This window comes from Pseudorasbora parva, chromosome 25, assembly GCF_024679245.1.
Source record: "Pseudorasbora parva isolate DD20220531a chromosome 25, ASM2467924v1, whole genome shotgun sequence".
Classification (NCBI taxonomy): Eukaryota; Metazoa; Chordata; class Actinopteri; order Cypriniformes; family Gobionidae; genus Pseudorasbora; species Pseudorasbora parva.
This window is the reverse complement of record NC_090196.1, coordinates 16696595-16720189: the sequence shown is the minus strand read 5'-3', so window position 1 is coordinate 16720189 and position 23595 is coordinate 16696595. Positions and strand designations below refer to the sequence as shown.

Here is a 23595-nt window from a genome sequence, read left to right as displayed (position 1 = left end):
GGCTGAATAAACATATTTTGACTTAAAAATGACCTCACATTAACATTAGCTAGGTAGTTAGCCAGCCAGTTAGCATCAGCTAACAATTTTATTTGAGAAAAGGTTGGTTTTCAGCATGGCTCATGAATACATTTTCATATTGATTTGGCTTGTCTTTTTAATTTTAAGCTAAAATATGCTTGTACTCTGATTTTGCTGTAAACAGAGTGGAGGTATTTTACCCAACCCTGGTACGAATTTTATTTTTTGTTAAATATCTAAAAGCTTGAAAATTTTTCCCACCACTTGGTTTATTATTTATGCCATTATCATTGAAAACTAGGATAGCTATTCTGTGTTGTGCACTTCTGGGCCACTGTAACTATGGGCCTTTCACTATGTAGAAAATAGTACATGTGTGAACAAGTGACTGATTTTAGCTGAAGCCTTAGCGTCTATTTTGGAGGAAGGATCCTTCATAGAGAGCATTTGATTGGACAGAAAATTTGATGAGAAGTGATGTCATCACTATCATTGCTCCATATTGGTGGAAGTCAGAGACTAAGTTTTCAATGCTTATATTTTCCAAATGGGTCTTTTTTTCGTCGTCATTCTTTTGGAGCACACTAGCGCAGGGCTATTCAAATCTTACCCTGGAGGGCCAATGCGGTGCAGAGTTTCGCTCCAACCCTGATCAAACACACTCACCTTTGATTTTCTAATGATCCTGAAGACATTGATTAGCATGTTCAGGTGTGTTTGATTAGGGTTGGAGCGAAACTCTGCACCGCATTGGCCCTCCAGGGTAAGATTTGAATAGCCCTGCACTAGCGGTAAGGCTAACATATCCATACTAAAATCCAAAACAACTTTGATTTCATGGGTACTTTAACACTCTCCAAGAACTGCATTAGTCTGCTATCAGTGGCGCAAGTCTCTGTTACTAGCTCTAGGAATTAGCAATGGAGGCTTTGGGTGAGATACGAGAGAAATTAGTCCTACACAAGACAAAATAATGACAAAAACCTGACAAATGTCTTGAAGTAAATCATCTGAACAATGTCTTGAGGCATGGTAAAGTGATCCCGGTGGGTTTTATACACAACACTGTAGTGAATACAAGCTGTTAAACGCTTCAAATGCAGCTTGAATTTCCATAAACAATTTTAGTTGCCATTTTTAGTGCTGTATTGATGTTCCTCCCACCGGTGTAAGTCGTCTGTCGCCGTCTTCCTCCACAGTGCAAATATTGATCACCGACAACACGTGGTCAATTTTCTCCATTTTATTCTTGTACTCCAGCCATTCGCGCTGTGTTTGTCAAAGGGAAGGATGCCATCCACCAAGCTGTGCACTGCGGAAACATCTGAAGTGCCAGAAAAATTTAACGGCCTGTTTATTTTTGTTATCAATGCTTTTTTTCTCATATCTCATGAGTCTTAAATAGAAACTGAGAGGCAGTAATTAGTGAAAAAAAGGCTCTTAGGAGAGATAATTGGGTTTGGTAGACATAGTTACAAGGAAGTAGTTTAGTTGCAGGAATCTGTCTGTCAGAGAGCCAATTAACAGCATCCGACTGGATCCAAAACATGCTTTGTAAAAACTGCTGCGAGGTCAGTGTGTAAATGAGTTGTGTTTAAGCTTAGAAATATACTGAGGTTAGGTAAAGGAAGACGTAGTGGGTGTGAAAGGTCATTTTGACAGAAGTTTAATTATGTGGACCGTAAAGGCTTTTTAAAATGCTGTGCGCAACACTTACTAGTCGTTCTCCACTTCTCTGAGGATAAGGAAAGTTGGACAATCTTGAAGCTCCTTTAAGATTCAAGGAAGGCTATATGCACGGCCGTATTTTTTATTGCCCTGGAAAGATAATGGACGCTTGCTATATTTGGAACGTGGTACACCTGCTCAGATTCAGCTCATAAATTATACCAACTTGCCAGCGTGGCATTTTTATATGCTAGACTCACCTGGAAATGTCTAGACTCACCTAAACAGAAAATACATGCATGACACATATTCTTCAGCATTATTACACACTTAGCTTTACAAAGAGTATAATTAACCCTCTGGTGCTCTTCGCATATAGGTCCAAAATTACTGATTTTTTTTACAAGTAGCAATGCAAATATTACGGTAGTGGTTTTTTGTGGTAATTTCAGCCTGACGCAGTTAGCATTTTCACATCCAGTGCCACCTTGATTAAACGGCAAATGCACTCGCGCCCATCTGTTCACCCATAGGTGTGCTGGTCTGAAAACAAGGTGTGTTCAGACGCATTGTTGGTGCATTAACAATTAACTGCGCCATTGACCAACAAAAACCTTGTCTAAAGTCAATAGCGCAGTATATTTGTGTTATTCAAAGGCCGCGTTAGTAATGTGCGCAGCGAACCCGCCATGGCACGAGCAAAATTGGCTTTTAAAGGAAATGGGAGATGAGACTCTGACTCTGTTTATTGCACGTTACGCCCAAAACACACCCGCGTCTCATTGAGCGTCTAAAGGTGAAACCCTTTTGGACCATGAGGCAGGCGTGCCGACCATTTTTCCCATCATTAAACTAACAAAAATGGATTCGGACACAGCGCTCAGGACCATTTAACCTTTTTGAAATCATGTCCATGATTTTTGTTGTGTGTTCACATAGTGCCAAATCTTTACCAAGTTTCATATCATTCTGAAAATTACCATTTCGTGCCATTCAAAAAAAAGAAATAATTCTGTCACAAATGACCGGAGAGCACCAAAGGGGTAAAGGGATAGTTCACCCAAAAATAATAATTCTGTCATCATCACTCTCAAGTTGTTCCAAACCTGTATGAATGTCTTTGTTTTGCTGTACACAAAGGACGATATTTGGAAGAATGTTTGTAACCAAGCAGATCTCATCCCCGATTGACTACCATAGTATTTTTTCCCCTACTATGGTAGAAATACAGGTTTGGAACAACTTGTACCCTAAAACATAAAAGAAGATATTTTACAGAATGTCAGTGCTGCTCTTTTCCAAACAATTAAACCATAAAGTGAACAGGGGCCATCTAGCTAAGATAATAATAATAAATAATAAAAAAAAATGCTGTGAAACACAATATTCCAAGTCTACTGAAGTTATACCATAGCTTTATAGGAGAATCAGACCAAAAATGGTTTAGTTAGACATGAGAATCAATGCTGTGTCTTTTACATTATTCCAGGATGCGCCAATTTTGCATATTTTAGTTGTTATTACTTGTTTGATGTCTCTAATGCCTATTAAAACTATTATAATAAAAGATGAATAATCAACCAGTTATTTGATTATTGGTTACTGACAGAGTACAAGAAAGCACAATAACATTGACTTTGTGAGAAAATTTTACATTTAGCTTTTAAATGATTATTATTATTTTAATAGTTGACAGATAATCAACAGATTAATCGATTATCAAAATAATTGTTAGTTGCAGCCCTACTGTGCATCCCAAAAAACATAAATGTCCAAACACCCAAGAGCCCTCCACATTTCAAAAACATTCCTTTATTATAAATAAATTATTTGTATAAAAAGTTGAATTGGCATGCTTCCAACATGGCATTTGCACACTCACAACCCAAGGTTATAGACCAGAGTAGCCAATACAAGAGACAAACGCATTTTCCAATGCAGGTCTGACACTGTGGGACAAGAATGAATTTTTTTTCACAACCACAAAATACTTACAATTAGAATAACACGTAACATGGTCGACTCCAATATTTGTTCTGTTTCTTTAAACTTTAGTATTTTTTTTTCCTCTCTTACCCCTTTGGCAGTGTCCCATTTTATTGGCTGCCCACATAAACGGCAGCTTTTGTCTCCATTTTTTTGGATGGCCGCCTAGGATTTCTTATAAAATATCCAGGAAAAAAAAGTCCAAGAGTCCATCCTCTTGTCCACAAACAACACTGATGTCTCATGCTTGGGTTTCGGTCATTGGATCCTGTTCTTTCGAGGCCTTCCGGATCCATGCCAAAACATTTTCAGGATGTGCAGTCACATGGCATGATTGGTGTAGCTGACGTAGGTTGTTTTTGTGGACGGTGCTGAAAAGGAAAATAGTCAGTTTGAGAAGACAGCTGTGTATCGGAAGACAAAAATGTTGCTGAGAAATGAAGTATATTGAGTTCCATTTGAGGGCTGGGACTCAGGCTCTAAAATTATAACAAAGCACCAAAAAATTGAAAAAAAAAAAGTCTTCTGATAGCTTTATGACAAACAATTTTGTTAACTATTCTAATGGTTGGAATTAATCATTACTTTGATCCGGTCAAAGAACTTAAGTCTTTACTAGGATTTTATTTATTTATTTCAGTCTTCAATCTACTTGTATGTCTGTAGAAGGATTTGAAATATACTATGGACCACTTTTATGGTGCTTTTGTATAATTTTTTAAGCTTGAAGTCTCCAATTCATTGAAACTGCATAAAAATGATTTAGAATCTCTCCTTTGTTTAACACAAGCAATAAAGTTAATGGTATTTGAATGACATCAGGGTCATCAATTATGTAAGAATTTTCATTTTTGGATGAACTATTTCCCAATAATACCCAATAATCTCTTAAGGTTTAGTGACATTTAGGGCCATAACCACCATAGACATTGAGGGGTCCCCACTAATAATTAGAAATGGCCAAATGGGCCGCACAGAGCATAGCTTTTAGGAGTAAAAGACTCCTTGGTAAGATGTAAGTACCTAATCATTTAATATTACAGTTTTATGAAAAAAATGGTAGATGACCAACAGCAGTGATGTAAATCCAACTTTTTAAAATCAAATTTCGCCATTTTTAATTATAAATATTCTATTATTTACATTATTAGTGTAATTCATAACTCTTTTTGACATATTAGACATGCTAATAAGAGAGAATATTGTGCTTATTTTAAAATAAAATCTTATTTAAAATTGTTTAAATTACTTCACAAGTATAATTGGACTTAGAACTTCTTTTAGCGTTCGTTCTTTAAAACCCCTTCAATTCTTTCATTTTTTATAATTAATTTACATAAAAAGTAACCCCTGTTTCCCCAAAATAAAATAAAAAGCATTATTCATACATTTTTGCTCGTCATTTCAACAGGAATTAGTTAGTATTTCACAGTGTAACGGGTTTAAATTGGTCATGAGGTTGCTTAATGCATCTCTACACTATTAACCCTTAAATGCATGAATGTTTCACCAATCATTACTACATATTCGGGTCTTTAGCGACCCGGATTTATATCTAACGCGGATGGATTTCTACCCATTGCGATAATACCCATTGCAACTCTCCTAATTTAAGAATAACAATTACAGAAGATTAAATATGCCAAATATTTGGAAGGGTTCAGTTTGAGCAGAAGTTTTATAGCATCATCCCCGTCATCGTCAGAGATCATTTCTCAGTACATTCATACATGCATCTGGCTCATATTCACAATCTCAGCCATATCACTTTCAACGTCTTCAAAATCAATATTTTGATCACTGTCAGCTACTTCACCAGATCCACCATCAAGTGACAGTGACACTAATATTGAATTGCGTTCAGTACTTGCTCTGCACTATAAAACTCAAGTTTTGCTGGTGATACTTCCTATTCTTTTGTTTTCTGCCTGCGGTAACTATGAGTGAAACATCACTTCATCATTGTGTATCACACATTGCCACTCTTGTAGAATAAAGTCAGTCATCAAATATTATTGTTGTGCAGAAAAAAGATACTTACACTGTTACACACCTCAGCTCATTAGCGTCCCTATACAGTTTTTACAAAAAATAAATGGGAAAACGGGTATTCTTTTATAATTTTATAATTTTTTCTTGCTATATTGTTTTATAATGAATTGATTGAGAAATACTAAGAAGGTTGATGTCTTACTTTAAAAAATGAATGTTTCGAGGAGGGCAATGAATGACATTCCGTGTCAATAAAGACCTGAGGTATGCGTTTAAGGGTTAATTAGACGCGCAAAAGTGACAAGAATTTGCTGATACAACTGCACATTTACACTTCAATATTGTCCTATTAACAGGCTCATATTGCTACTAATGACTAATAGCTGTACAGAACTGACTCACAACACTGATTAGCATATTTTAATGTTGTTCGCTACAACGGACAGAGTAAAACTGCACAGAGAAACACCAAAACGTGTCTGTCCTCCAAATGGAAATCTCTACATTCATTACATGGCACATTTGACTCTCATTATGAACTGGCCCAGTGTTAGAGCCCTTTAGCCGAGGGGTCATGGCACATTAGCGAGGGTCTGAACATTTGCATTAACTTTTACACAGTGCTGTGGGCCCGTGTATGCTGCCCTTGCCCTGGTTAATGATCCCTCATGTAAAAGGTAAAACCACACTGGCTGCCGAAGTACAGTCTGTTACCATGAGCTTGCAGTCAGTAATTCAGATTCCTTCAAATGTCATTTTTATAAAAGATCTAATGTTGGTGTTAGACAATGCAGGCAGCAAAGCTAATGAATTGACAATGATACTATAGTGAATGCATCCTTATTTGCTCCATTTTCTCATAATAAAAAGCTTCAGATGACAAGATAAATAATAAAAGAGTAACCAATGCAAATATTTTGAAGCACTGAAGTTATCATTTCCTAACACAAAAATCATTCACAGCTTAGCCACTATTATGATTTTTTTTCAAAGTTGTATTAATGTTGGTTTTATTTTATTTTTTTCTTGACAATTTTTTTAAAGGACTCTTAAAAATGTCATGTGGTGCAACCATTAAGTAAAACCTAAATAAAATATTTTACTTACACGTTGAATACATTTTTCATATATACATTATTTTCCAAAAATTAATATATCTTTTAAAATAAAGTGTTTCTAAAACATGTTGAATTAGCCTATTAATTCATACATATAAAGGTTTTTAAATGTATGCGCACCACATGACATTTTACAATCTGAATTTGCTTTATCATATAAATAATCTTATATTTTATAATAATTACTGACAGGGTTCACACAGACTTGTAAAAGTGGGATTGTTAGACCTGGAAAAGTTTTGTACATTAATAAGTAACATTTATCTAGTTATCCCAAGCTCTAAAATCAGCTAGAAATTATGAGTGAAAATTATTTAAGAAAAAATCCCAATCCAATAAATCATGAATGACGCAAGTCATGTAAATTTGTTGGTTAAAAGACTGGAAACCTTGAAGAATTTTCTTAAAACTTCTGGAATCCTGAAATTTAATTAACAGAAACTTGGAGTGTTGGGCTTTCAAACACTGTTGTCAAAAAGGTTGAAAACCACCAATCTAAGAGGTAATAATACAGGTGCTGGTCATATAAATAGAACATCATCAAAAAGTTGATTTATTTCACTAATTCCATTCAGAAATTGAAACTTGTATATTACATTCATTCATTACACAAAGACTGACATTTTTCAAATGTTTATTTCTTTAAATGTTGATGATTATAACTGAAAACTAAGGAAAATCCCAAATTCAGCATCTCAGGAAATTAGAATATTGTGAATAGGTTCAATATTGAAGACACCTGGTGCCACACTCAAATCAACTAATCAACTCAAAACACCTGCAACGGCCTTCAGATGTTCTCTCAGTCTAGTTCTGTTGACTACACAATCATGGGAAGACTGCTGACTTGACAGTTTTACAAAAGACGACCATTGACACCTTGCACAAGGAAGGTAAGACACAAAAGGTCATTGCAAAAGAGACTGGCTCTTCACAGATCTCTGTGTCCAAGCACATTAATAGAGAGGCGAAGAGAAGGAAAAGATGTGTTAGAAAAAAAGTGTACAAGCAATTGGGAAAAACGCACCCTGGAGAGGATAGTGAAACAAAACCTATTTAAAAATGTGGGGGAGATTCACAAAGAGTGGACTGCAGCTGGAGTCAGTGCTTCAAGAACCACTACGCACAGACGTATGCAAGACATGGGTTTCAGCTGTCGCATTCCTTGTGGCAAGCCACTCTTGAATCTCGTCTGGGCTAAAGACAAAAAGGACTGGACTCCTGCTGAGTTGTCCAAAGTGTTATGTTCACTGATGAAAATAAATTAGGGTCTCAGAGTCTGAAGGAAAGAGAGGAGAGGCACACAATCAACGTTGCTTGAGGTCCCGTGTAAAGTTTCCACAGTCAGTGATGGTTTGGGGTGCCATGTCATCTGCTGGTGTTGGTCCACTGTTTTCTGAGGTCCAAGGTCAATGGTATCCCTGCTGTTAATTGGCCAGCAAACTCGCCTGACCATAACTTATTGTGAAGAGGAAGATGCGATATGCCAGACCCAACAATGCAGAAGAGCTGAAGACCACTGTCAGAGCAACCTGGGGTCTCATAACACCTGAGCAGTGCCACAAACTGATCGACTCCATGCCATGCCGCATTGCTGCAGTAATTCAGGCAAAAGGAGCCCTATCTAACTACTGAGTGCTGTACATGCTCATACTCTTCATGTTCATATTTTTCAGTTGGCCAAGATTTAAAAAAAAATCTTTCTTTGTATTGGTCTTAAGTAATATTTTGGATTTTCCTTATAGTTGTCAGTTACAATCATCAAAATGAAAAGAAATAACCATTTGAAATATATCAGTCTGTGTGAATGAATATAATATACAAGTTTCACATTTTGAATGGAATTAGTGAAATAAATAAACTTTTTGATGATAGTCTAATTATATGAACAGCACCTGTATATTATGCAAAAACTGGCTGTTTTTCTTTTCAAGAATTTAACAATTAAAAAAAAATGGATTTCCTTAATTATGATATGAAGACATGATGTGCATTTTAGATGTATTTTAAAATAAATTAAAAGATTAGATTACATTTATTTTTTTAAATAGATTAATAGTTTAGCATGTTACTGACCCATGTGCCACATTATAACAAAGTGTGCATGATAGAGAAGACTGTACTTACTACTGTTGTCCACACTCTCACAGAGTTCGGTTTTCACCTCTCCATTGGGTCGTTCACTGGCCAGATGGCTGAGCTTATTTGTCATGGTGGCAGCAGTAACGATGGCCTTGAAGCTGCGCTTGCGTTTGGGCACGTTCTGCTCCGGATGCAGGATAATGATGTAGACTTTGGGCATGTAGAGCATCCCAAGAGACACAGACGCACTCAGGCTCAGAGAGACAGTCAGTGTGGCTGTCTGAATGTACATCTAAAGTGAAAAAAAGAAGAGAGTGATATCGACAGGTGCAACAAAAGTATATAAGCCTATATATCCATGAATGAAACACAAAACCATATTTTCTTACTTTAATGTATTAATCACCTAGGAACATTCTTATTAACTTTGTGGAATGTATCTTAAGACCTTTCTTAACTTCTTTCATAAGATGATTTTTGTCCATTTAGCCCTTTGTTTCTAGGAGGTCTATCATGCACCCGGCGCAATGTGGTGCCAGACGCAATGCAAGTGAAAAGGATTCCTCTCTGGAGAAACTTTCAGTCTTTCAGCTCGCAAATTCCACCATGCAAATAGTGAATTCACCATGACGTGAGCACAACTGACAAAGAGTGTGTTTTGTGTGTTTTCTCTTGAAGGAACACTCCACCGTTTAAGAAATAGGGCTTATTCAACTTCTTTCCTACGTTTAGATATGTGCGCAACTGCATTTTGGTCTCAGTGCATGCATTGTTTTAGTTTGGCAGGGTCACCGCTAGTTTATCTTAGCATAATGAATGGAATCCTATGTTGCCAGCTAGCATGTTCAGAGTAAAAGTGATCCAAAAAAAAAAAACCCACCTAATTACTTCTTGTGGCCTGCATATTTACAACGAGTACAAATAGCGATGCAGATTAAGACTAGGTTATTTCCTAGGCAGATTTGGGACTATATTATGGGGAAGCACGGGCAAAGCACTGCCACTTGGGCACAGAGATAGCAACCAGAATAATCTGTAACCCATTTACAAGTAACCTTCCCAACACTGGTTAGGGATTTGTTCAGATGTGAATGTAGCTAGGTAGCTAACACAGCAAGTGATGAATTATTGCTAATATTTTTATATTATTGGATTATTTAGTTAATGTAACCTCAGGATCAGGTCTGGCTCAGAATCTAGCCAAATCCCATCCAACATTTTGTCAAATATCTAAAGAATGATGCTAATGTTTACGAAATTCTCAAACCTTGAGCCTCAGATGCAACCATACCATTAAAAACGTTGATTCGACCTTGCCCATGTCTGAGAGTTTGATAAATGGCTAATCTCACTAACAAATATTACAGCTTTCCTTACCTTGGGTGCGAGTGATCAGTAAGCTAATGAGCAGTAAATGATAACATATGCCTGCTGTGGGTGAAGCAGATGATAAAGCTTTATCATAAAGCTAAACGTTTGTATTAAGAGAAATAAGGTGCTGCGAATAAATGAGCAAAGTTTTTTGGGTCGGGGGTGGAGAATCTAGAGCATTACAGGAAGGTGTCACTCCAGACTACTGCTTAGATGAGAATGAAATCAATTGAACTGTATTGCTTAGTAATGACGTGGGCAAAGAGGTAAACGTATCAAGAGCGGATTTCATGTACCGTCTCTCCAAGACAACAGAGCACTGCCATCCTATCAAGAAAATGTGACTGCACACAGCACACACTGAATCTCCATTTGAATTGTAATTTAATTCACGTCTAACCTTGTGACCCCAGTAGCATTCTTTTGTGCAAGTGTCTGCAATTGCCAGACGGTTTAAGGAAGGTCACTTGCTGAAAAATAAATGGGAGAGAAACTGCCAGCATACAGTAGCGGCTGTGGCACTGCATTTTAAATAAAAGAAGCAATTGCTTTTTTGGCAAAGGTGTTGTCTGGCCTTCAGTATTTCTTCTAGAATTGTAATGTATTTTAGCTGGATCCAAATCATGCCTAAACTGATTTAATGGTCACTCAGCCCAGGGTTTCCAAAGATTATTGTTAGCCAACTATGGTCGCAAGCGTACAACAGGTCAACAATTCAGCGCTTCTTGAAACCAGTTCAAACAAAACTTGCAAACTTGTGTGGGTGGTTCTACAGTTCTCGACCTGTGATTAGAAGCATTGTTTGTTGTTAAAATAACATGCAGATTTATAAATTTTGCTCTTGGACAAAGTAAGCAAACAAGCTTGCACGCGCACACGCACACGCACGCGCACTTAAATCCATATCTTTCAGCGTGTTGACAATCAGCAATTTTGCATAAAGGTGTATGATGTAAGAGGGAACCCAGGATTACTCAGTCATCAAATGAAAAAAAAAGAAAAAAAAGTGAGGTAGTCTTCAGGTGCCTTGTTCGCTACATCAGCATCTCAGAAATTATGTTGTGGAAAAAGCTGCTGACTGAATGAACTGCATGTATACAGGAGACTATTTGGTTTTAAATATTATACTCAACAAGTTTTAAAGTTTTTTTTTGCAACTTTCAGTTGGTCCAGCTAAAAGACTATAGTTTGGTGACCATGCTAACAGTGCTGGGGAGTAAATAGTTAGTTGTAACAGCATTACGTAATTTAAAGGTGCACACTACATTTTTGCGTCCAATGTGCTACGGTGGCCAAAACAGGGCAAAGATGTCGTCGTCTGAGACAGGAGAGAGTAGCTTGCGCTCTATAGAGCAGTTTGTCTGTTTAGAGCAACAGTAGAAACATGGCGGCACAAAATGGTGACTTCACTGTAAGGGGACCTGAGGTTCTGTTTGGGAAAGAAAGGTGATTTAAGCAGTTTTGAGCGTGGCATGGTTTTTGGTGCCAGACGGGCCGGTCTGAGTATTTCACAATCTGCTCAGTTACTGGGATTTTCACGCACAACCATTTCTAGGGTTTACACAGAATGGTATGAAAAGGGAAAAACAACCAGTGGGCAGCAGTCCTGGGGGCGAAAATGCCTTGTTGATGCTAGAGGTCAGAGGAGAATGGGCTGACTGATTCAAGCTGATAGAAGTTTTGACTGAAAGAACTTTGACTGAAATAACCACTTGTTACAACCGAGGTATGCAGCAAAGCATTTGTGAAGCCAACACATGCGCAACCTTGAAGTGGACTGGCTACAACAGCAGAAGACCCCACCGGGTACCACTCATCTCAACTACAAATAGGAAAAAGAGGCTACAATTTGCATGAGCTAACCAAAATCGGACAGTTGAAGACTGGAAATATGTTGCCTGGTCTGATGAGTCTCGATTTCTGTTGAGACACTTAGATGGTAGAGTCAGAATTTGGCGTAAACAGAATGAGAACATGGATCCATCATGCCTTATTACCACGGTGGTGGTGGTGTAATGGTGTGGGGGATGTTTTCTTGGCACACTTTAGGCCCCTTAGTGCCAAATGGGCATAGTTTAAATGCCACAGCCTACCTGAAATTTTTTTCTGACCATGTCTATCCCTTTATGACCACCATGTACCCATCTTCTGATGATGGCTACTTCTTCCAGCAAGATAATGCAAAATGTCACAGCTCGAATAATTTCAAATTGGTTTCTTGAACATTACAATGAGTTCACTGTACTAAAATGACCCCCACAGTCACCAGATCTCAACCCAATAGAGCATCTTTAGGATGTGGTGGAATGGGAGCTTCTTGCCCTGGATTAGCAACCCACAAATCTCCATCAACTGCAAGATGCTATCCAAACAATATGTGCCAACATTTCTAAAGAATGCTTTCAGCATCTTGTTGAATCAATGCCATGTAGAATTAGGGCAGATCTGAAGTCAAAAGGGGGTCAAACACAGCATTAGTATGGTGTTCCTAATAATCCTTTAGGTGAGTGTATATACACCACTAAAAACATAGTTATGTATATTATATTGCATTTGTGTCAATAGATCCTCATAAATATTACATAGTGCACCTTTAATTACAAAATAAATGTAACTAATCCGTTACAGTTTGAGATTAAAAAAAAAATTAAATTAGGTTAGGTTAATTAAGTTACTTATGAAAATGTTAACAATTATAAAGGGGGTTACATCTGAATATTTTCTGTAAAAAGCTAGCATATGTTTAATAATATGAATTTGTTGCTTTGCCTGTTTTTGATGTGTACATTGCCTCCTGCCATTTAGTAAAATATATGTTATTCTGGTGCTTTTGATTGGCTTTCTTGTTTAAATTTGCAGTGCACCACATCTGCTAATTACATCCACATTGCTTTAGGCTACAACCTAGGCTAAATTCGCAGTGCAGTGGTGTCTGAAACTTGTCTGGCTATCACCAGACCAAGCTCAATTTTAGAATGAACATTGGTCTGGGGAGTCTGCTCTGTATTTTCTACTGCACAAGAGGCGTGATCAACTGGTATTATTAAAATAACTGGATAGTCCTGGATAGTATGCAATTGGATAGTCCTTTAACCAATCAGACCACAAGAGGCGTGATCAATGGGCAACGACCCATCGCTTCTCTATCCGTCATCCTGTTACACCCGCCAATAGCGTGTCAGATGGATAAGCCAGTCTGTGATTGGCTCAAGCAAAAGTATAACAGAAGCAATAGAAATTAATGTACAGGTTTCCAGACTGAGTTGCAGGGCGAAACCAAATCGTGGGCATATCAGGCTGGGTTTACCCAGTCTAGTCCGACACCATAGTGGACATTACTGAGTGCACTCATGCAATCCCACATTGCACTGCAATAACGAGTGTACAGCCTATGTACACTCAACAGCTGTCCGAATTCACACACTCGTTTTCATTCACTTCTTCAAGTGAACTGTATTAGTGGACTAACATAGGGAATAGTGAATGAGGGTTTAGGCGCGATTTTGGATTCAGTCTCGTGTAGCCAGACCTTCAGACTGAAGGCAAAAGGTCTGGAATTTTTTCCCCACAGCTTTTATTGGCCAAGGATCGCCCAAGATGACATTTGACTGACATGTTACACTAACCAATCACAGTCCGTTTTTTTCCGCATTGTTCATGTTTAGGGGTGTGATGTCATGTAAAGTCAATGTCCCTGCAATAACAGACTGGCATCTATCTATACATCTATAAAATCTATACATTATTCATTCAAGAACGTTGTGCAAGTTTCCTGCAACAATGGAGCCGCGAACTTCACATACATTTGAAAACCCAGCGTTTAGTTGATCCTGGTCTTGTTACCACTAGGACATTCCTGATTAGTATATTGTTGTGGATAAAAGAGTCTCCTAAGTGAAAGAATTTAAATGTATTTCAGCTATACCCATTACTAACAGGTGCATAAAATCAAGCACAGAGCCATGCAATCTCCACAGACAAACATTAAAATCGAATGAATGTCGCTTAATTTTATATCTGAAGCTAAATCAGCTCAAATACATCAAGAGTATATCACATAGCCCTATAGTGTCTCCTGAAAAGCACTTGTGCATGTGTTTGGATATTTTTATGTGCCTATTGTAATTCTCAGCGTCAGTCAGTAGCACCAAAACAGCAGGGGCAAAAAAAAGAAAGCACACTCTTAAAAAGCCATACTAAGAAGTAAACTCCATTTAACTAAAGATCTTTGGGGAGCTTAAGTGGTTTAAAAATCAATGCCGCAGCATGCGACTGGTGAACGAATAAACACAACCAAACTATATATAAACTGGAACTCATTCAAAATGTCTGTAAAACTGCGGATGACTCATCTAACTCTGATTACCCCCGGCAGGCATCCTTTCCTCATCTTTTCATCTGTTCCCCTCTATTCAAATGTACTGCAGTGCAAAGTGAGGGAACCGACAGAAACCAATGGATATAGTTCCTTCACACACAAGCAATCCCAATGCTAAATGTACAATCGGTCCCAATCAATGAAGAAATGCACAAGCATGCTAAAGAAATTGGAGCATTAATGCAGAAAATAAGCAGAAACGAGAAGCGCGAGCAAGGTTCAAATTACACGCCATGCGTAGCTGTAAAGAAACTTGGAAGTTTTAATGAGCACAGAGCGGGGAGATGTGAATAAGAGAGACATGCCTCAATAAAATACTCATATCTGTGTCCTCATATTGCAGTGGATTATTGCAATAATCTTTTTAACATCAGTGAGGGCGAAAGAAATAAGCCCGTGAGAGATAAGGGAAAGGGGAAATACGCTCGGCGGATTTCTTTCCATTTGGACTGAGTCTTTTGTCATGCGGAGGAATGGAAAAATGGTCTGATTTGAGGGAAACAATTTCCTCTTTTACGTAACTTTTAATTTAATTCCACCCCGAGGGCCTGCTGTTTACCACAACGTTTGTTTTCTTAGTGTTTGTTTCTTAAAATGAATGCTAGAGTGCTTTTATGTTAAAATCTGCGGTTCTGCTAATCCCTCGTGTATGTGGAGCCACATCACTGAATAAAAATAGCCTATCATAACTCACTTATGCTAATCTAAATGAGATATGCTATCTAACAGATGATAATTATACATAGGAAAAGCTGAGAGGAAGATTTTGACATTTTTTACTATATATAGGATAAAGTATTATGTAAAATCAGGCTGAATGATACTTGAGCTCAATTAAAAACCTGTGTATTTAAATGACGCAGCCTTCGAAATTTAACGAAATGAGACCCAGCTACTGTATAGCTGTGACACTAACAAACCTGAAAAAAACCTGACTGTAGAAGAAGACAAGTTGTTCTATAGCACCCCTTGTGGCTAAACTGAAAATGCAGTGATTACTTTTGTTGGAAAACAAACTAAGTTCTGACCAAGCAGCAACCTCCCCCAGTTTCTGTTGAAGCCAAACTTAAACTGCAATTCCTCAACAGGCTCCACAAGGGAGCAGAACGTCATTGAGCCCCATGTTAAAATGCCCAACTTTACAGCAGAAAAAAAAACATGTTTACAGCCTGGTACAAATTGTGGTTTTGGTCTATACGGCTAATTCTGCCCTTCATGACAACTGTGAGGGGGGTGATTTTTTAAAATAACTCATTCGTTTACATTATATAAAGCCTTAAAGTTCTGCATTATTAAAGGCGTGGCCACTTTGATTGACGGGTGGATAGCTATTTATCCACTGTCATCGCATCACCTCAGCTCCGCCCACATCCCGCCGCTTTGCCCATTTTCTATTATCCGGGAGTGACGAGTGATGACGTGTTGTCAAGATGGCAACGGCCAGCTCGTCTCTGCTTTACGCTTCAAAGATGCTCTTCAGAATCCTATGGGTGACGTCACGGACACTACGTCCATATTTTTTTACAGTCTATGGTTCTGACACATATCTGAACTGAAGTTAAGCTTGTATTGCTTGCAGATCTAATGTAAAATCCTAACTTGTTTTCACGTTAGTAAAACAACATGTCAACAATCACATTAGAATAGGTTACAATTGGGCTCACAGCGTTGCGGGGTGAAAGGCACCTTTGACTTTATTTACTTTTATTTTGCTGCAGCACTTTCCAAAAAGGGTGTACATGGTCTTAACAATGCTTAGGTAGGTCTTACGGGTCATAGTAACATCCTCATGGATAGCAGGACCCCAGGTTTCCCAGCAGGACATTGCCCAAAGAATCACACTGCCTCCACCGGCTGGCCTTCTTCCTATAGTGCATCCTGGTGCCATGTGTTCCCCAGATAAGCGACGCATCCATCCACGTGATGTAAAAAGAAAATGTGATTCATCAGACCAGGCCATCTTCTTTAATTGCTCCGTGGTCCAGTTCTGATGCTCATGTGCCCACAGGGGTCAGCATGGGCACCCTGACTGGTCTGCAGCCCCATATGCAACAAACTGTAATGCACTGTGTATTCTGACACTTTTCTATCAGAACCAGCATTAACTTCTTGAACAATTTGAGCTACAGTAGCTCATCTGTTTGATCAGACCACACGGGTCAGCTTTCGCTCCCCAAGTGCATCAATAAGCCTTGGCCGCCCATGACCCTGTCGCCGGCTCACCACTGTTCCTTCCTTGGACCACTTTTGATAGATACTTACCACTGCAGACCAGGAACACCCCACAAGAGCTGCAGTTTTTGGAGATGCCAAACTCGCTTAAATAGGCTTGGCTGTTTTTTTATTTTATTTTAAATCCTTGCGCTTGCTTAAGAGCTCATTACTGTTATATTACATTATTATGGGATCTCCTTTAATGCTTTCAGAATCTTTCCTTTTTAAAATAATTTGGTTTCTCTATTTTTTTTAAAAATGCTTAAGCTGTGTCTTTAGCCCTTTTGTGCCCTATTAGTAGACTGTCTGCTTAATATCTGCTAACACTTTATTTTGATGGTTCCAAAACAGATATTCTAATGGCTACAAATAACTTTGCAAGTACATGTCAATTTATTCTACTGATACTCTAATGAGTGTTATTTGACATGTAGTTGCAAAGTTACCTATATTTCATAAAATGTCTAAAGTGGACCACTGAAATGAAGTTTAACTGAAAAATTATTTTTAAATGTTTTTGCATTAGCGCCCCTTGTGGCTAAGCTGAAAATGCAGTGCTTACTTATGTTGGATAATGAACTACGTTCTGACACATTTCCGAACTTGTGAAGTTGAGCTTTTGAGTTGAGTGTTGCCAGCAGATCTAATGTAAGATGTTTGGTCATTTATGTTCGGTCACATAGCTAAATGTCAGCGAAATTTCATAGGCCAAGTCCATTTGTTTATGAAGCACTGCTCACACAGAATTCGCTTTCAAACCAGTCAGCTTTCTGTTGGTCAACTTTGCATGGGAATTTTTTTCCTAAATTCATGGATTCCTAAGGAAATTACAGGATTTTACCTTTAAAAATATGCAGAAAAAGGTAAATGTGATCACACCTTTAAAAAAAAGTTAACCTTTTACACTTAACCTTGTTTGCCATCACTAAGTAACTTTTAAACCAAGCAATTTTCTGTCGGTCAACTTGACAAATCAGAGCGACCAAATTGAACTTGTTGTGAAATCTGCACTGAGGAATATTTCATAATTCCATACATTTCTATTGGCATGACCGGATTTTTACCTACGAAAATATTCTGAACATTGGTAAACGTGACAACGCCTTTAATATCAGGGGCTTAATTCAAATTTTAAGTTTCTTAAATAAACCACCTGAATTTTGGCGATGAGGTGCTTTGTAGGCATGTGACGGTATAACATTTTCATATGACGATAATTACTGGAGCTTTTATCACGAAGTGCAGAATTTTCTAAAACACATGCTGAGGTGAATTTGGAGCTGCTTCCCTGCCATCATTTTCAATAGGTTGGCAGAATGGGTTACAAACCATTTAGTAGATTGGCAGGTATTTTGTCTGCAAGGGAAACAATCCAAGGGATAATCTATTGTAATGAGCCTCAGGCACGTCACATGTCGGGAACATTGTAAGTGGGAAAACTCGATCAATGTCAATGTGCTTAAAATCCCTCTTTGCTAATTACTACATTGAATCGCTCCATGAGCTAATTCTGTGTTGCATGCACAACTGGATTGGATACCGTGTCAGACTTTTCACAGGCATGTCGCCTTCAAAAATGTCACTCCTCCAGCAGTAGAACAATGTAACACCGTTGGTGTCAAAAATACACGTTACTTAAAGTGCAATGTTGCTAACAGTTGTTCAAACACAATCACAAAATGAAGAAATGTTAGTGCACCTATCATTGTGATGACATTCTATAGGCGAAATGGTTTACACACACACACGCACGCACGCAGGAAACAGGAAACATTCTACATTTTTACTTTCTAAAAAATCCTGTATGATTTATAAGCATTAGGAAAGTGAGGACATGGCCAATGTCCTCATATTTCACCCTCTCCATACCTATGTCATACCCATGTCATTATACACATTTGTGTGTCACATGAACATAAACATGTCACAAAAACACCCCCCCCCCACACACACACACACATAACCATAAAATAACATTTGACAGCAGAATGCAGTGATCCAGCAACCAGAATAAAGTCTTCCAGAGTGCCATCGGTGTACAAAAAATATAAATGCATCCACAGAAAGCAGTTAGGTCAGCAAGTTCAACTCCATCTATAACTGTTATATCTTGTGAAAATCGTGTTGTCAAGCTCTTGGGGATGAATTTTTAATGAGCATTGCTTTCAATCTTCAGTTTTTGCACAAACTGTCCTTTAACATAACACTTGACATCAATATCTATCAGCAAATCATTGCAAAACATGCCACGGACGTTAAACATGCAGAGAAGATGCTGTGTTTTTAATCGTGGCTTCTCTCTGCAGCACTAATGAGCACTGGACAGAAATACATCCCGGTGCATAAAAGAACAGAGGGTACAGCCTACAGTCTGCAGACCACCACTGAAGTCTTCAACAGTATGAGACCCACATTGGCCCGGACTGACAGAAGATGCACGCTCTATTTATGGCCCATTAACAGCAGCACTATTCCTCCGGGTCGTGTTTGATCATCTCCATATATCTGATAATGAGCATCTCTTAGATGAGTGCTTGTTTTTGATGCAAAGACATAAAAGACTAACAAGGACTGTATACTGATGGAGCCGCCAGTGAGGAGAGGATATTGATGAACTGAACTGAACTGTTCACTTCATAATGTTGCCAACAACAAGAGAGGCATGTAAAGATTGACATATACATATATGAACTGTTTGAGGGATGATTCATATTAAATTGCAATATAATCTAATGAACAGAACTGAAAATATGACTGAAAACAACTAAATACTGCATTACCTAACACTGAAGTTACATACATAACTACATACATGACAATTAGAGTGATTATATGAAAAAGATGACTTAAAATGCCACACAGAGACTCAAATCAGTGAATCACCTTTTTAATCTGTATAATAATAAAATAAACTGATTTATTAGAGAGAACTGGACTTTCAAAACTACACGTTTTCAAAATAATATAATATAATATAATATAATATAATAAATATAATATAATATGGAATATACAATAAGGTTCCATTAGGTTTCATTGCACTTCTACAGTGTTTATTAATCTTTGTTAATGTTAATTTCAAGATTTATTAATACATTATTACAATCAAAATTTGTATTTTTTATCAATCTTTAATACACTGTGAAGTAACATGAAAAAACATGAACTAATGTTAAATATGAACAAAAACAGTAACAAACAAAGCAATAGCTTATGATTAGTTCATGTTAGTTAATTAGACCTTATTGTAATGTGTTGCTTATAAATATAATTAATATAATACAGTACTTTTTTATAATAATTATATACAGTCTTGTTCAAAATAATAGCAGTACAATGTGACTAACCAGAATAATCAAGGTTTTTAGTATATTTTTTATTGCTACGTGGCAAACAAGTTACCAGTAGGTTCAGTAGATTGTCAGAAAACAAACAAGACCCAGCATTCATGATATGCACGCTCTTAAGGCTGTGCAATTGGGCAATTAGTTGAAAGGGGTGTGTTCAAAACTCAAAACTATTTTGTACAAACATTTTTTTTTCCTGGGATTTAGCAATCCTGTGAATCACTAAACTAATATTTAGTTGTATGACCACAGTTTTTTAAAACTGCTTGACAACTGTGTGGCATGGAGTCAACCAACTTGTGGCACCTCTCAGCTGTTATTCCACTCCATGATTCTTTAACAACATTCCACAATTCATTCACATTTCTTGGTTTTGCTTCAGAAACAGCATTTTTGATATCACCCCACAAGTTCTCAATTGGATTAAGGTCTGGAGATTGGGCTGGCCACTCCATAACATTAATTTTGTTGGTTTGGAACCAAGACTTTGCCCGTTTACTAGTGTGTTTTGGGTCATTGTCTTGTTGAAACAACCATTTCAAGGGCATGTCCTCTTCAGCATAGGGCAACATGACCTCTTCAAGTATTTTAACATATGCAAACTGATCCATGATCCCTGGTATGCGATAAATAGGCCCAACACCAAAGTAGGAGAAACATTCCCATATCATGATGCTTGCACCTCCATGCTTCACTGTCTTCACTGTGTACTGTGGCTTGAATTCAGAGTTTGGGGGTCGTCTCGCAAACTGCCTGTGGCCCTTGGACCCAAAAAGAACAATTTTACTCTCATCAGTCCACAAAATGTTCCTCCATTTCTCTTTAGGCCAGTTGATGTGTTCTTTGGCAAATTGTAACCTCTTCTGCATATGCCTTTTTTTTAACAGAGGGACTTTGCGGGGGATTCTTGAAAATAGATTAGCTTCACACAGACGTCTTCTAACTGTCACAGTACTTACAAGTAACTCCAGACTGTCTTTGATCATCCTGGAGGTGATCATTGGCTGAGCCTTTGCCATTCTGGTTATTCTTCTATCCATTTTGATGGTTGTCTTCCGTTTTCTTCCACGTCTCTCTGGTTTTGCTCTCCATTTTAAGGCATTGGAGATCATTTTAGCTGAACAGCCTATCATTTTTTGCACCTCTTTATAGGTTTTCCCCTCTCTAATCAACTTTTTAATCAAAGTACGCTGTTCTTCTGAACATTGTCTTGAACGACCCATTTTCCTCAGCTTTCAAATGCATGTTCAACAAGTGTTGGCTTCATCCTTAAATAGGGGCCACCTGATTCACACCTGTTTCTTCACAAAATTGATGACCTCAGTGATTGAATGCCACACTGCTATTTTTTTGAACACACCCCTTTCAACTTATTCAACTAATTGCCCAATTGCACAGCCTTAAGAGCGTGCATATCATGAATGCTGGGTCTTGTTTGTTTTCTGAGAATCTACTGAACCTACTGGTAACTTGTTTGCCACGTAGCAATAAAAAAATATACTAAAAACCTTGATTATTCTGGTTAGTCACATTGTACTGCTATTATTTTGAACAAGACTGTATATATATATAATCACGCTGCACTATCTGTTCCTAACTGAACTAAAAAATGTTATTTATTACTATAAAAAACAAAAACAAAATGATGGTTATGTTACTTGGCTACCCAACGTAGCCGGTGTTACGCCTGAATAAGTGCAACATTGGTGAGCGCAAGATACTTCTTTGGAAAAACTCCAATCCCAAACTTGATCAACACTGTATACAGTATTTTGGTAACCAGCTACGATTTGGAATACATGTATAAAACTGCATTTATTTAAGAACTTTATCATAGACTCACCCGCTCTGCAGATTGAGCAGTCCCAAAGAAGATGGGTATGAAGGCCAGCCAGATGATGCAGGTGGTGTACATGGTAAATCCAATGGGCTTGGCCTCATTGAAGGTCTCTGGCACCCCCCTTGTCTTGATTGCATAAACAGTGCACGTTACCATCAAAAGGATGCTATAGCCCAGCGAGCAGATGAGTGACAGGTCTGAGATGTCACACTTGAGCACGCCGCGGGCGTTTTCAGGGTCCTGCGTGCGCTGTTCGCCGTAATCCACAACGGTGTGCGGCGGGTCCGCCACGAACCACACAAACACCCCCATTAACTGAACCGAGATGAGGCTGAAGGTGATGACTAGCTGGGAAGCGGGGCTAATGAACCGAGGCGCCGCGACCGAGCACTTGCCCTGCTCAAAGATCCGATGGATGCGGTTGGTCTTGGTGAGCAAGGCGGCGTAGCTGAAACACATGCCGAGACCCAGGAAGATCCTTCGGAAGGAGCAGACGGCCACTCCGGGCGCAGCTATCATGGGGAACGTGATGACGTAGCAAAGGAAAATTCCTGTTAGGAGCACGTAACTCATTTCCCTGCCAGAGGCGCGTACGATTGGCGTGTCGTTGTAACGTACGAAGGTCACCACGACAAAGGTGGTGGCGAGGATTCCCAGGATGGCGATGAAGACGGGCACCACGGCCCACGGTGAGTGCCACTCCAGCTTAATGATGGGGATCGGCTGGCAGCCGGTGCGGTTTTGATCTGGCCGTTGCTCGTACGGGCAAAGCTGGCACGTGAACTCGCTGGCCTGGTAATGGTAGCCCTCGCAGCGCTCGCAGTGCCAGCAGCAGGGAACCCCCTTCACAACCTTCTTCCGCTCGCCCGTCTGACAGGGCATGCTGCACACAGACGTGGGCACAACTGCATCCCCGCTCGCCCAATGCATAGCATTCATCTGAAGAGAAACATCACAATTTTTACAAAGTGTTAATTTGTTTAATTTTGTTTTTAAATTGCATATTATGACCCTATCAAACACCTGCAAGTGTTTTTGCTAGTTTCAGCCTGACACAGTTATCGTTGTTTAAACAGCAAATGCACTCGCGCACATTTGTTCGCTCATGGTTGTGCTGGTCTGAAAACGAGGTGTGTTCAGGCGCATTGTTGGCACGTTGCTATTTTAAGGGAACTGAAAACGACTGCATCACTGACCAACAAAAACCTGGTCTAAAGTCAATAGCGCAGTATATTTTTTGTTCTTTAAATGGTGCGTTTATAATATGTGCCTATAGGCGGGTACACAAGGTGCGGCAGCACACACATTTATTTAAATGTATAAATAAAAAGAATTCCTCTTTGGAGAATCGTTCAATCTTTCCACTCACAAATTCAGCCACATAACGGCCCTTTCACACCGGACGCATAACAAAAAAACGAAGCGAATAAGCGAATATTTCATGTCAAAACCATCAGTCGCGACACGAATTTGCGACGTTTCAGAGCTCCAACATTCCAAAACATTCGCGACGACAGCTGATTCACTCATTCAGAGAAGACAAGCTTTTCCTTTTATTTAAAAGACCGAAGAGAAGGT

The 23595-nt window shown here is 38.6% G+C and overlaps 1 protein-coding gene across 1 annotated transcript in view; it reads right to left on the bottom strand.

Annotated features, from left to right (window-relative positions):
• Nucleotides 1-3544: 3544 nt before the first annotated feature.
• Nucleotides 3545-23595, bottom strand: part of grm8b (glutamate receptor, metabotropic 8b) — a 264952-nt gene continuing 244901 nt past the window's right edge. The window contains exons 9-11 of the mRNA XM_067435819.1: nucleotides 22021-22956; nucleotides 8913-9159; nucleotides 3545-4046 (exon numbers count right to left, since the gene is read on the bottom strand). Of these exons, the coding sequence (XP_067291920.1) occupies nucleotides 3997-4046; nucleotides 8913-9159; nucleotides 22021-22956 (1233 nt within the window). The 3' untranslated portion in view covers nucleotides 3545-3996. The remainder of the gene's footprint in view (nucleotides 4047-8912; nucleotides 9160-22020; nucleotides 22957-23595) is intronic.